At 38.1% G+C, this 14,703-nt stretch overlaps 1 protein-coding gene and 1 pseudogene across 1 annotated transcript; one reads left to right on the forward strand and one right to left on the reverse strand.

Annotated features, from left to right (window-relative positions):
- Positions 1 to 1,494: 1,494 nt before the first annotated feature.
- On the reverse strand, positions 1,495 to 2,560 carry LOC148945001 (uncharacterized; annotated as a pseudogene).
- A 4,079-nt stretch (positions 2,561 to 6,639) lies between these two features.
- Positions 6,640 to 11,551, forward strand: LOC148945002 (uncharacterized). The gene is made up of 2 exons (XM_089098922.1): positions 6,640 to 7,348; positions 11,454 to 11,551. The coding sequence occupies exons 1-2, from the start codon at positions 6,640 to 6,642 to the stop codon at positions 11,549 to 11,551; spliced, it is 807 nt and encodes a 268-aa protein (XP_088955048.1).
- Positions 11,552 to 14,703: the final 3,152 nt, after the last annotated feature.

Consider the following 14,703-nt stretch of genomic DNA (forward strand, 5'->3'; position numbering starts at 1 on the left):
AGATAGCAATTTTTTCAGCGTAGTTGATTTCCAGATAGAAAATACGTATTTGAGGAGGATATTCCCCCACAATCCTCGGGGCAAGGGTTTTAAGTTATGTCGTGGGGGTATATAAGGTTTATAATGAAGGCGTTGTCGTAATAACTTCAAAAAGGCTCATTCAAATGGAAATTCAAAGGGCTAGTGCCCTTTTTAATAGTCAAAATTGATTTGAGGACACCTAGCCCCCCCCCCCCCACGCCCATCATTTCCCCGAACACATCCAATCAAAATTTTGAGATAGCCATTTTGTTCAGCGTAGCTGATTCCCAGACATTAAATGTTTTTGAGGAGGACACTCCCCCACAGCCCACAGGGCAAGGGTTTTAAGTTATGCCCTGAGGGCATATAAGGTTCTAAAGAAGGCGTTGCCGTAGAAACTTCAAAAAAGCTCATTAGATTGGAAATTCAAAGGGTTATTACCCTTTTTAATAGTCAAAATTGATAGGAGGGCAACTAGACCCTTCACGCCCATCATTCCCCCAAACACATCGAATAAAAATTTTGAAATAGCTATTTTGTTCCACGTAGTTGATTTCCAGATAGAAAATATATTTTTGAGGAGGACACTCCCCCACAACCCTTAGGGTGAAGATATTAAGTTATGCCCTGGGGGCATACAAGGTTTTATTGACATATTATCTTTAACCCCTATGCCTTCCCAAGGTCAGAAAAAAATTTACACTTAACTAAAAAATCACAAATGAATGTGCATGGTCAGTTTTATATACATATACTGATATTTATTAATCAAAATGTTAAAGTTATTTGATTTATTAAAGTTATAAAAGTAAACAAATTTATATTTTTTTTCAGTAAAGTGCAAATTTTATTCTGGCCGAGGGAAGGCATAGGGGGTTTTGCGCCCAACTTATGTTAATTTCTGCTCGTTTTGAGTTTGACTCAGTTATTTATTGTAATTTCTGTTCGTTTTGGGTTTCATTTATTTATCGATTCTGATTTGTGGTAGTTTCATGTTTGGTACATTATTTGATTTTATTTTTGCTCATATTTTGTTTAATGGAGTTCTTTACATTTCTTTGAATAACTTATTTTGTGGAAAAAGTTTTTTTTAATTAATTTCATACAAAAGAAGAGTACCATTCACAAGGTGAAGTGCACACAAACCGTCAACTCCATGTGATTTTTTCTTTTTCAGCCTATAGGCGTTTGCAGTCACATCCGAAACAGATACGGTAACTTCCAGAATACTCGAGTTTGATAGCACAGATTCATGTTCTTCGTTGTACGGTCTAGCTACACTGGGATTCGGGGCACTAAATTCACTCGTGAAGTAAGCTTGCCAGTCTTTTGGATCACTAGGCATGGACTTAGGCGTGTTGGGGTGATCTTTCATGAGGTCTTTCCATAAAAGACTTGGATCATTAATTACTCTCTCAGCATAATCATTTTCACATTCACGCGGTGCTGTTTGAGGGCTTTCTTGAATTTACGTTATGTGTGTACACGAAGAGAATTCGGAACACCACATTTAGAACGGCCACTTTCCTTCCAAACTGAGAACCAGAGCTGAGAACCAGATCCTGACTCGCTTTCACTAGCTCTTGATTGTTTGAGAATCCTGGGATTTCAGTTCTTTTATGAGTTTTTCTAATGGGAATAGCAGCATTTTCTGCGGTTATTAGTGCGTATGTGATTTCAGCACAGAAAGTATTGACCTGTATTATAGTTTCCTGGGTATTCCTATGCACGTTGGCTTGTAGTAGACTAAATGGCACACTGATCTTCTGAAGCGTCGTGTCCAGCACTGTATGATAAAGCGGAAAGTCGTCCTTTGACCAATCTTTTATTTCATACCACTGTGCAGTACTTTTGACCTTTGGAATACACACATTAACACATGCTTCAATTGGGATGTGGTCGGCGGAGTTACTTTCCATTAGTACTCTCACTGTGCCACTCACGTTTGGTGGGGTGTGCATGCCACATGGTGTATATTTGAGACTGAAGCACTAGTATGCACAAATGTGAAATCTTTTTCTTTTGGGAGGACATGATACCGACTTTCAAGTGCACTTAGGATCAGCTGGGACCAAGGAGTCGACTCGTCGACTAGATTACAGTTGTAGTCTCAGATTAAAACGCATTCCACTTTAGACAACAAAGTAGACTTGAGACACTTTGCAAGAGCTCGCACTGCTTTCGAGAATTGATCATCCGATTATTCATCGCTGTAGTTTGTAGGACGGTAAACATTGACAATCACCAGGTTCCCGACCCTTATAGCCATAGCTGTTTAAAGACTCTCGGAATCAACGGTAGAACCACATACGATCGCTAGTCCACCAGAGGGCCTCCCGCGTTGACGAAACTTGGCTGATACAAAATAAAATGCATGATTGTCCGAAAACTTGAGAAGGCTGTGGCTATCATTTGTCATTAAACGTTCTTGGATGCACAGAATATCGCTACGCTGACATAGTTCTTCAAGTACAGGGATTCTGTGAGACACGCCTACATTCATACTCCAAGACACAATCCTAATATTCTGTTCAATCATCGGAGCTTTTTTGTTTTCCAATTTGCTTTTTCATCACAGGGCATTGGAATGACTGACATTTATGTTTTGTCTACTTACAAGTTGCACATCCAATTGGTTCCGTCCATGGGTTACTAGCATTCGACGTATGGCCTTGAACACCGCAACGTGGACAAATCTGGGGAGCAGAGCATGCCGCTGAAATGTGACCAAATTTTTGGCAATTATAGCACCATTTTGGGAGGTACACAAATTCTTCAATCGGAAAACGTTCAAAATCTATTTTTGTTGGGCTTTTCATAGCCATATCTAGCTGATAACGGGAGGAAAAGTACAGCTTAAAGGTTTGACTAGCTTTACACCGCTCTGCCCCTTCGCAACCTGAAACGAAGGCTTTCACTGTGTCAGCATCATATGTGGTTAGGATGTTTTTGATCACGCCAATAAAAACTGGGGATTTCAACTTAGCTTCTAAACTTTTTGATTTCTGTTTGATGGAATAAGCAATGCTGTCTGCCTTGTCCTTGGTTTGAACAACAAGCCACCAGTCAGATCGGTTTCTTTTCAATTCAACGACCGATAAATCTTCTCTGCACATCTTCGTAAGAAATTGTTTTCGTTCTTCTGGCTTGTTAGTGGGGGGCAGATTCTTCAGAACTACGGAATAAGATAGTGGAGAATGTCTATCTGGGGTGGGATTAAGTTGGCTTCCGTTACTTACAGGATTGCCGGGCGGCCATGGGAGTGCAACTTGATTGTAACTCTCGAGAAAACCCGAGATCTGCCGTCGCATTTCATTCATCGACGATATAATAGATGCGCCTACTTCTGCTCAACTGGCCAGTTCTTCTTGGGGATAAAATATAACGAACTTGGGGTGTTCTATTCTGCCTTTAGCGCATCGTGCAAGCAGCTTAGCAATATCCACTAAATTATCCTCACCTTACACGCATTTGGTAAATCGATCACCAATTTCTACTTCCTTGGTTAACAGTTCTTTTGCCTTTAAAATCGAGTTTCTATAAAAAAAATTCCACAGCTCGTTTTAAAAACACTTTTTTATTCCGACAGCCAATGATCGAGATATATTGTTCAACACGGCATTTATCATTATACTCTCTCCCGTGCTTGAAACCGGTTTAACCCCAAAAAACAAGGGAAGTGCCAACCCCCGTTCAACCTGATTCCCGCAATTTAAGCGAGACTCTCCCGGCAGGTACAACGGCACTGGCCACGGATTTACTGCCCCTCTTCTGCTTGTCAATTAGGGTTACATAAAAAACAGCCTGGCACACTATATATATATATAAATGTTCAGAAATTAGGTCAGTAGATCCGTAGACACTAATGAAGGGTACAAATATGTCAGGATTATACGTCACTAATCCCTATTGCAAAATTTTTATTTTGTTCACTACAATTTACTGAATTATTATTGTCCGCATAATATCCAATATTGATGTTGACACTTTGAATGCAAGTTAAAGACTGGGTGATGTTGGCACAATACATTGTGCCGACATCGTTCATGCTTAGGTAGCACTATTGTGCTGCCTATGATGAAAAAGATAAAGCAGACGTGATTTGATCTACCCTGCCTATGTTGAAGTAGACGGGATTTTTGTTGTTGTTCGCCTAGTTACCTTTAGTTTTTCAGTTGACAAGTTGCCTCTAAGTATTTGTTGTTATCTTTTGCAAACTAAATCTGGAGAAATTAATTTTAAGCGGATAAAGGATGCTCAAATCCATTTTGACTCGGTGCAATAACGATCCAAGGCTAAGATGCCCTTGAGTCCCTTTCTCTTAAGGTCCTCATTCCTTCGTCCAGGAACAGCATTTCAAGTTTGAGCTCGTTTGGAATTTTCAGTGGAGTACGCATGATTAATTGTGCTATTCCCTTAGCTGCCTATAGTGTTTCAGCTAAAGAGTTACCAGTTAAGTATTCGGTAATGTCTTTTACGGATTATATCCGCTTAAAATAAAATCATCCTTCTATGAGGTTCTATGAGGACATATTCCATATGAAGTGTCCTGCTCTAAAGGAAAAAAATGATACATTGTGCATACATCGTTCTTATATGTGTACCGTGAGTAGTAGTTGATATATTCAAAATACAAAAGAAAATGAAATTCCTTCTTTCTAAAGATGATTCCGACATAAATTAAACGCACCCTAATTGAGTTCAAATCCCGTTTCCAAGAGTCTAAATTCTTAATCAGCAAAAAGAGGCCTCAGACAAACAACGACGCTATTCGGGTTCGAATTTCGCTAACATATTTGGTAATAAAAAGACGCTAGATACAATGTTTTATCAGGAAGTTTAAATTATAAGAAAGTGTAAACGTTCAAATCATCGAAATATTAAAAACGAATCATTGGATAGATAGTCCCCATAATGTAGTGAGTTTGTGAACATAATTACAAAATAGCGGCCCCCTTCGCAGGACTTGGGCCAATCGTGAAAAAGCTGGTAAAGCGAAGAAGTTATATTCATGTGATATAGTGAAAAAACAGTTTTTCGTTTCAATTATGGATTGTCTCTATTGCCATCACCATTATTTTTAGAGAGCGAATATAATCCTTGCCTTTGTCGTTGTCATTTGAAGGTAAACACTGTTGTACACCTTATGTAAGTCTCAATAAAACTATTGCTTTTCTATTTGTGTTTATTTTATTTTATATGTCTATATCTAATCGCATAGCAGGTGACTGGTTCGTATGCCTCCACTGGTAGCGCTCCCAGGAATCTGATTTCTATATAACATTAGAGGAAATTGATTTCTAGATAACTCAAGGAAAAAAGGTTACTTTTATATAGTTACACATTTTATTTTCTCTCAAAGATTGAGAGTGGTGAGGTCATAAATTTACTTTACTCCCCATTGCGTTGGCGCGGTCATAAAGTTGGAAGAGAACCATAGCAGTCGTTGTAGCCCTCAACGGCACGAGATAAGATATAACGGTTCAGATGATGTGATCGTAAAAATTCCCCGGTGGAACCTTTTAATTTTCTTATTACTTTTATAGCTTATTTAGTTTATGACGTAGTTTAAGAATGAGAAGGCCCCCCACAAAAAATCTTCCCGGAAGAACCAAAAATCAACCCGGAAGATATGCCCTCAGGATATAACTTAAAACCCTTGCCCCGAGGGTGCCCTCATCAAAAATATATTTTCTATCTGGAAATCAACTACGCAGAACAAAATGGCTATCTCATAATTTTGATTGGATGTGTTTGGGGGAATTATGGGCGTGGGGCAGGCGGCTAGTTGCCCTCCAATCACTTTCGACTATTAAAAAGGGCACTAGACCTCTCAATTTCAAATCGAATGAACCCCTTTTCAAGTTTATACAATGACCCCTTCCATATGAAGTGCCCTGCTTCTAAAGGAAAAACATAATACATAGTACATTGTGCCATATACTATGTATTATAGAGGCTCAAAAGAGCCCTTTTTGAAGTTTCTACGACAACCCCTTCCATATGAAGTGCCCTACTCTAAAGGAAAAATAATTCATAGTACATTGTGCCAACATCGTTTTTATATACCCTCAGGGCATAGCTTAAAACCCTTGCCCCGAGGGTTGTGGGGGAGTGTCCTCCTCAAAAATATATTTTCTATCTGGAAATCAACTACGCTGAACAAAATGGCGATCTCAAAATTTTGATTGGATGTGTTTGGGGGAATGATGGGCGTGGGGGAGCTAGTTGCCCTCAAATCACTTTCAACTATTGAAAAGGGCACTAGCCACTCCAAATTCCAATCGGATGAGCCCTTTTCGAAGTTTTTACGACAACTCCTTCGATACGAAGTGCCCGACTGAAGAAGAGGGAGAAAAAAAACACATTGTGCCCACATCATTCTTTATTTAGGCAGCACTAACACGCTGCCTATTATATTAACATTATTATACCAGATAATATGAATAATTTGTTTTGTACCCGATGTTTTCTGTACTGTACTGGGCAACTTACGCCCATCCTGAAAAAGGGAAGCCAGCAAATCTATGATCCTCGTATCGTCGAATTGATGTGTTGCCAGTCTTATGCAAGTTTCTGGAAATACTTGTATTCTCAAATGTTAAACACTGTTGCCAAATGCCAAACCACCAATTGGGTTTTACGGTGGGGCTCGGTTGTGCTGATTCTCTGTCCACCCTTGATGCTATTATGTCTGATTCTGAGGCAACGGGTGATCCACTAGTTATTGGATCTTTTGATGTGAGCCGGGCTTTGGACTCGTCGGTGCACGCGCAGATCCTTTTAGAAACGGATAAACAAGGGCTAAATTTGTGCATTGTTAGTGTATTATATTGTATGTACAGTAACCTTAGACCGCAAATTAAAATACCCTCAAATATGGTCAAATTCGCTGTTGTACCAGTCCGTAAAGGAGTCAGACAAGATTCAATTGTATCTCCGAGTTTTTACAACAATAGTGATCTGCCGGCGCAAGCCCAAGTAGCTACTTCTTGTGTTTCAAAAAGGATAGATGTTTCATTGATGACGCATGCTGGCCACTTGCTTAATTTGAATAGGTCTGCTGATCGACTATCGAAGAACATGGATGTGTTGAATAGGGAATACATTAAAGTAGGTTTGTCATTTAATGTGTCAAAATCTGCCATCTTGTTTTTGAATGTGGAGCAGTGCGAAGAAGAAACCCATTTGGGCGATTCAGTAGTGAAACTATCTGAAAGTACTACTTACCTTGGTTTACCAATCGGTGTAAACTTCCACTCCACCGGGACGCTGCCTCTACGCCACGTAGACAGGAAAATCCGGATTGTGTACGGGTCAATTATTGGTAATATACATCGGTTCTGCCATACATATCTTGTGTCGCCTTATAATGCACTTGCCCTTCCACATGTACTGTATATAGCACCTTTTCGAAAATACCTGTCGTCCGCCCAGTGTGCAAAAGTAAGAGTTCTGTTTTTTTGATTCGCGAAGTTTTTTCTGTGACTTCCACCATTAACAAGTAACTCATATATCATGCGTAATTATTGTGTATCCGATCCAACAGTCTGTGTTAACCGGGTTGCAGAGATTTTTTTTAAACAACCGACGGGAAGAGTGCAGTCAGTGCTAGCCCTCCTGTGCCAGTAGTTTTGCTAATGTACATCAAATATCTTTGGTGATGTTCCCTATTTTGACTTTTCTTTTCTTTACGTTTTCCTTTTTATGCTCCGTTTTAATTGCATATGAATTCTCGGGAAATAAATTTACTTACTTAGTTACTTACTTATTGTTTTTTTTTCAGACAAGGGCAAATCGTATCGAAGGAGCTGTCGTAGAAACTACGGGAAGGTCTCATTCGATTGAAAATTGGATTGGCTAGTGCCCTTTTTAACTATCAAAAATTGTTGGAAAGTAACTAACACCCCTTCCACAATAACTATTTCCCCAAGTGCATCCAATCAAAATATTTAGATAGCCATTTTGTTCATCGTAGTTGATTTCCAGATAGAAATTATGTTTTTGAGGAGGATACTCCCTCCACAGCCCTCAAGGTGGGTTTTAAGTTAATCCCTGGGGCTATATAAGGTTTTTATAGAAAGCTTTGTCGTCGTAACTTAAATAGGGACTCATTCGATTGGAAATTCAAAGAGCTAGAGCCCTTTTTAATAGTAGAAAGTGATTGGGGGGCAACTATCCCCTTCTGCTCAAGCCCATATTTTCCCCAATTACATTCAATCAAAATTTTGAGATAATTATTTGTTCAACGCAGTTGAAACTTCTGGAAACTAGGCCTTTGAGGATGAACCCCCCCCCCCACAACCAAGAGGGCAAGGGTTTTATGTTATGTCCTGGGGGCATAAAAGGTTTTTATAAAAAAAGGTTTTCACAGAAACTTTAAAAAGGTCTAATTTGATTGGAAATTGAAAAGGCTAGTACCCTTTTCATTAGTCAAAAGTGATTGGAAGGCTACTAACGCCCCTTCCATGCCCTCCCTTTCCCCAGACACATCCAATCAAAATTTTTATTTAGCCATTTTGTTCAAACCAGTTCAATGTTCTGAAAAATTATATATTTGAGCTGGACAATCCACCAAAAAACTTCAGGGCAAGGGTTATAAGTTACGCCCTGGGGTATATAAGGTTTTTAATTGAAAGATTTGTCGTAGAAACTTGAAAAGGGCTCATTGGATTGGAAATTCAAAGGGCTAGTACCCATTTTAATTGTCGAAAGTAAATGGAGGGCAACTAACCGCCTACTCATTCCCACCATTTCCCCTTACACATACAATCAAAATTTTGAGATAGTCATTTTGTTCAAAGTAGTTGAAAGTTCTGGTAATTAGGTATTTGAGGATGAGAACCACCCCATACCCCTCAGTGCAAGGGTTGTAAGTTATACCCTGGGGGCATATAAGGATTTTACAGAAAGTGTTTTCACAGAAACTTCAAAAAGGACTTATTCGATTGAAAATTCAAAGACCTATTGGCCTTTTTAATAGTCGAAAGTGATTGGAAGGGAAATAGCCCACCTCTCACACCCACAATTTTCCCAAACAAAGACAATAAAAATTTTGAGATAAACACTTTTTCAAACATAGTTGAAAGTTCCGAAAGCTAGGTCTTTGAGGAAGAAACACCCCCTCCATCCCCACACCCCTAAAGACAAGGGTTGTAAGTTATGCCCTGGGGGCATATAAGTTTTTATAAAAAGTGTTGTCGCAGAAACTTCAAAAAGGGCTCATTCAATTGGAAATTGAAATGGCTGGTACCCTTTTTAATAGTCGAAAGTAATTGGTAGGCAAGTAACACCCCTTTCAAGCCCACCTTTCCCCAAACAAATCCAATTAAAATTTTGATATAGCCATTTATTTCAAACCAGTTCAAAGTTCTGGAAATTATGTCTTTGAGTAGAACAATTCCCCAACAGTCTTCAGGGCAAAGATTATAAGTTCTGCCCTGTGGGCATATAAGGTTTTTATTAAAAGCTTTGTCTTAGAAACTTGAAAAATGGCTCATTCGATTGGAAATTCAAAGGGCTAGTGCCCTTTTCATTAGTCGACAGTGATTGGAGGGCAACTAACCCCTCTCTCACGCCCACCATGTCCTCTAACACATACAAGCAAAATTTTGAGATAGCCATTTTGTTCAACGTAGTTGAAAGTTCTGGTAATTAGGTATTTGAGGATGAAAACCACCCCAAACCCCTCAGTGCAAGGGATGTAAGTTATGCCCTTGGGGCATATAAGGATTTTATAGAAAGTGTTTTCACAGAAACTTCAAAAAGGACTTACTCGATTGGAAATTCAAAGGGCTAGTGGCCTGTTTAATATTCGAAAATGATTGGGAGGGCCCTCCTCTCACACCCACCATTTTCTCAAACACATCCAATCAAAATTTTGAGATAGATATTTTGTTCAACGTAGTTGAAGGTCTGGAAATTATGTCTTGAGGATAAACTCCCCCTACAGCCCTCAAGGCACGGTTTGTAAGTTATGTCTTGGGGACATATAAGGTTTATATAGAAAGTGCTTTCGAAAAACTTCAAAAAGGGCTCAGTTGATTAAAAGTTGAAAGGTTTACTGCCCATTTCAATAGTTTAGGGCTGCCTCAATCCTTTCGGAATACATTCTAAGACCGGGGACCCTGCGGTTAACTTTATTCCGACTTGAGGACTGAAGCCCCTCGAGGAAATTGTAGTCTAGTAAACAACACAACTTTCTCATGGGATTACGATTAATGGGAAATTCTTCTGGGATTGGTACTTTTTTACGTAAGTTTTCAGGCTGAAAAACCTCTTCCTAATTAATTTATCTATTATGGTCTGCCTCCCTCTAGTAGCATAATATTTGTAGTCATGAATATATAATGAGTCGGAGGTAATAGGCTTGAGGTTTTCTGTGCAGGATTTCGTCTCTTGTTGATAGAAGAGCATCGCCAAGTGCTGAAAACCATGTTTTGACCAAGATGGGCCCAGAATTGCACAAAGCCTCGGTTCATGAAGGTCCCAGGGACTTCTTGCTGTCCGGTTCTAAGCCGGCTTAAGCACTTAGGTGTAGACTTGAGAAGATATGTGATCCCCGTTCTGCACTGGTATTGGGGATAATTGCTTTTCCTGAGGTGAAAATAATTTCAATGATTTAAAGAGCATGAAAATTGGAACTTGGAATGTTACGAAGTTAAAAAATAACTATACTATCGACATTTTGACTGATGAATTCAGACGATTCGAACTGTATTTATTAGGAGTTTCAGAAACTGATATCCTAGGGGTAGGAAGCATGAAATTAGGTGATATAGAATTTGTTTACTCAGGCAGGAATGATGGGGTACGTAGACAGGGAGTAGGGCTCATGATGAATAAAGAAGCTGCTATGTCCTGTTTAGGCTGAGAAGGTATTAATAATAAAATACTAATTGCTCATTTTACGACTAAGAGTTCAGGGTATCAGTTATAGTAGTGTACACCCCTGTACACAGTATATAAATTATAGGCAGTATTATTTTTCCCTGTCTCACCCATTATAAAAACCCGGACCAAGGTGCGAGTGCTCCAGAGAACGTAGAAACATAAGCGACATTAGATCTTTTCACGGGTAGACAAGTCAGATTTCTCTTGAACGCGAAACTTGGCTTCAACGTTGGAACACTAAATTTTTAAGAAACTAATTTTAAATTAATTCATTCCAATAGACTGGGTCCCAGGTAGAAATATGATGTTATTACTGGGAGATTTCGACGCCTAAGTCGGTAGAAATAGGGATAGATGGTATCCTAGCCTAAGTAAATTGGGCGTAGGAAAAGAAAACAGTAACGGATACAGACTTTTGCAATTTTGTAGGTATAACAATATAGTTATAACCAATACCGTGTTTGGTCAGAAAATGGCTCATAAGTTAACATGATTTTCCCGTGATGGTAAGACAGCAAACATTATTGATTATGTTATAGCAAACCGAAGACTGGAAGGATCAATACAAGATACTAGGGTACTTAGGAGCACCGTTATTGATGTTAAAAGTAAAGATCAACCTCATGTAGTGTCATGAGTTAATTTAAAGCTGAAATATCGGAAGGATAGCTACCTCCCGGGAAGTTATGATGTTGGTAAACTCCAGGATGAGAATTTGAGAAAAACTTTCCAGGAACAGTTGAATACTAAACATGAGAGTTTAAAATTCGATAATGTGGAAGATGGTTGGAATAATTATAGAAAAATAATTTGTGAAGTGTTTGAAGGTGTCTTAGGGAAGAAAGCTAGAACCGCAGCTAAGAATAATAGTGAAAAAGCTTTTTGTTTAATAGAAAGGAAAAAGAACTTGTACAATAATTATCTCAGTGATAGATCATATGAAAATAAAAGAAATTTAAAGAAAGTGGAAAACATTAAAATATGAACTAAGGAGGTGTTAAAAGGAGGCCATGGATAAAATTGCCGTGGATCTGAAAGATGCAGCTAGACGGCATAATAGTAAAATATTGTACTGGCTAGTTAACCAATTGAAAGGGAGTATTAAATCCGGAATAGGCCCAGTTAAAGATAGGAATGGAACGCAATTAGCGATACGGAAAAAACTAAAGAGAGATGTGCTGAACATTTGAGAATTTGCTTAACCAAGATAGTGTTAGTAGTATGTTACCTTATACTTCTAAAGCACTAAGTTCCTTCCCATGATATTCTAAAGCACTATGTTCCTTCCTATGCTATTTGCTTGATGCTCTAAACCTTTTCAAAGAGAGTGAGTAGCCCCTCGCCTCTATGTTTTACTTTGCTTACTTTCTGTTCCTTAGCATGCATCAATTGATACAGACGGTACAAGACTTGGCAGACATATTTTTTTAAGATCAATAACCAAAATTTCTTATATTGCGTATTCAAAGAATGGTGTCATTCTAGAAATACTGGTTTATAGCTGGAGGGCTTATACTCGTGTTTTTCCGGTAGAAATTAAGATACAATTGCTCTTTCGGGATCAGTTGATTAATAGACCTTGTAATAAGCCTATTAGAATCAAATTTGTACATTTGTCTAATGGAGAACAAAAAATTATAAAAGATCTGGAAATTAGGTCTTTTAGGAGGATAACCCCCTTTAACCTCTCAGGGTAAGGTTTGTAAGTTATACCCGGGGGTATATAAAGATTTTTAATAGAGAGTGATGTCGTAGAAACTTCAAAAAAAGGTAATTTGATTGGAAATTGAAAGGGCTAGTGCCCTTTTTAATAGTCAAGAGTTATTGGAGAGCCACGAACCCCCCTCTCATGCCCACCCTTTCCCAACCACATCCAATTGAAATTTAGAGATAGGTATTTTCTTCAACATAGTTGAAAGTTCTGAGAATTATGATTTTGAGGATAATAGACCCACCAAACCCCTCAGGGCAAAGATTGTAAGTTATGCCCTGGGGGCATATAAGGTTTTTATAGAAAGTGTTGTCATTGAAACTTCAAAAACTTCGAAACTTTGAAGGGCTAGTGCCCTTTTTAATAGTAAAAATTGATAGAAAGTGTTTTCTTAGAGACTTTAAAAAGGACTCCTTCAATTGGAAATAAAAGGGCTAGTACCCTTTTTAATAGTCGAAAGTGATTGGAGGGCAGCTAACCCCCCTCTCACGCCCATCATTTCCCCAAACACATCCAATCAAAATTTTGAGATAGGTATTTTCTTCAACATAGTTGAAAGTTCTAAAAATTATGATTTTGAGGATGATAAACCCCCCACACCCCTCAGGGCAATGGATGTAAGTTATGCCCTGGGGGTATTATAAGGTTTTTACAGAGAGTGTTGTCATTGAAACTTCAAAACTTTGAAGGGCTAGTGCACTTTTCAATAGTCAAAATTGATAGAAAGTGTTTCCTTAGAGACTTTAAAAAGGGCTCCTTCGATTGGAAATTAAAAGGGCTAGTGCCCTTTTTAATAGTGAAAAGTGATTAGAGGGTAACTAACCCCCTCTTACACCCATCTTTTCCACAATTAAATCCAATAAAAATTTTGAGATGGCCAATTTGTTTAACGTAGTTGAATGTTTTGGAAAATAGGTGTTTGACGATGACAACCCCCCCCCCACAACCCTCAACGCAAGGGTTGTAAGTTATACCCTGGCAACATATAAGGTTTTATAAAAAGCGTTGTCATAGAAACTTCAAAAAGGGTTCATTCGATTGGAAATTGAAATGAATAGTCCCCTTTTTAATAGTCAAAAGTGATTGGAAGGCAACCAACACCCTTTCCACGCCCACCATTTCTCCAAACACATCAAATCAAAGTTTAGACGCCTCAGCAACATCTATAGAATGAATGGGGGGTGTTACGTCGATACATTCAAGGCTACTAATATTACTCCTTATAATCTTACATCTTAAATAAATCAAAAGAGTATAAGTGTATCCAGGTTGCCAAAGAGAAAAGATAGAATCTTTTGAGAATGCTATCAAGTTTCATCTTTCACATCAACTTATGGAAGTATAAATTTAAATTAGACAATACTGTCTGTGTCCAGATTAAAATTTGTTGAACAAGTTTTTTCAGTATGGAAACAGCAAGCCAAACCATGGATTCTTCTTAGAAAAACACAAAAAGATATAAATATTTATTTTTCCACGAATAGTACAGATTGAATATAGATTTGTGGTTGTTTTATGCTTGGAAGATTATTTGATTTTATTTTGATTTAAAGGAGCTCTTTGGAAAACTTGTTTTTTGGAAGAAGTTTTTAAAATTAATTTCTGTTCATTTCTTATTGACATTGCCTTTTTCGTGGATTTTTCTTATATCTTTACGATTTTTGTATAAGAATTCATAGTTTGGCTTGATATTTCTATATCCGAGAAACTTTTCCCCCGATGTTTAATCCTGACAAAAATGGTGTTGTGCAATATAATTTTACACCGCCTCAAGTTGATCTGAAATATAAAACCTAATTTAATTCCCAAAAATTATTTCTATGCTGTTTGACAATTTGGATACGCATACACTCTTCTGATTTCTTTATTTTATAAGAACAGAAGTAGTAATAGTAGTAGTCCCGAAAATTTCAACATAATAACTCGAGTCGTTCTCAATATATTGCTGGGGTGTCTTATTGACAACCATACACACAGTGCCTTTTGATTTAGTTGTAAAGCAACATTTATTTTTAAAGCATAATAGGCCAGTTACACTATTATAGGGGGTTGACATACGCAATATCCCTAGTGACATG

This window comes from Artemia sp. Qi Xiang Cuo, chromosome 13 (genome assembly GCF_049724085.1).
Source record: "Artemia sp. Qi Xiang Cuo chromosome 13, ASM4972408v1, whole genome shotgun sequence".
Taxonomy (NCBI): Eukaryota; Metazoa; Arthropoda; class Branchiopoda; order Anostraca; family Artemiidae; genus Artemia; species Artemia sp. Qi Xiang Cuo.

Coding starts and splice junctions, on each gene's coding strand:
- LOC148945002 (XM_089098922.1), top strand. CDS start 6,640: ATGCCAAACCACCAATTGGGTTTTACGGTGGGGCTCGGTTGTGCTGAT. Junction 7,349..11,453: donor TGTGTACGGGTCAATTATTG/GTAATATACATC, acceptor ATTATGTTATAG/CAAACCGAAGACTGGAAGGA.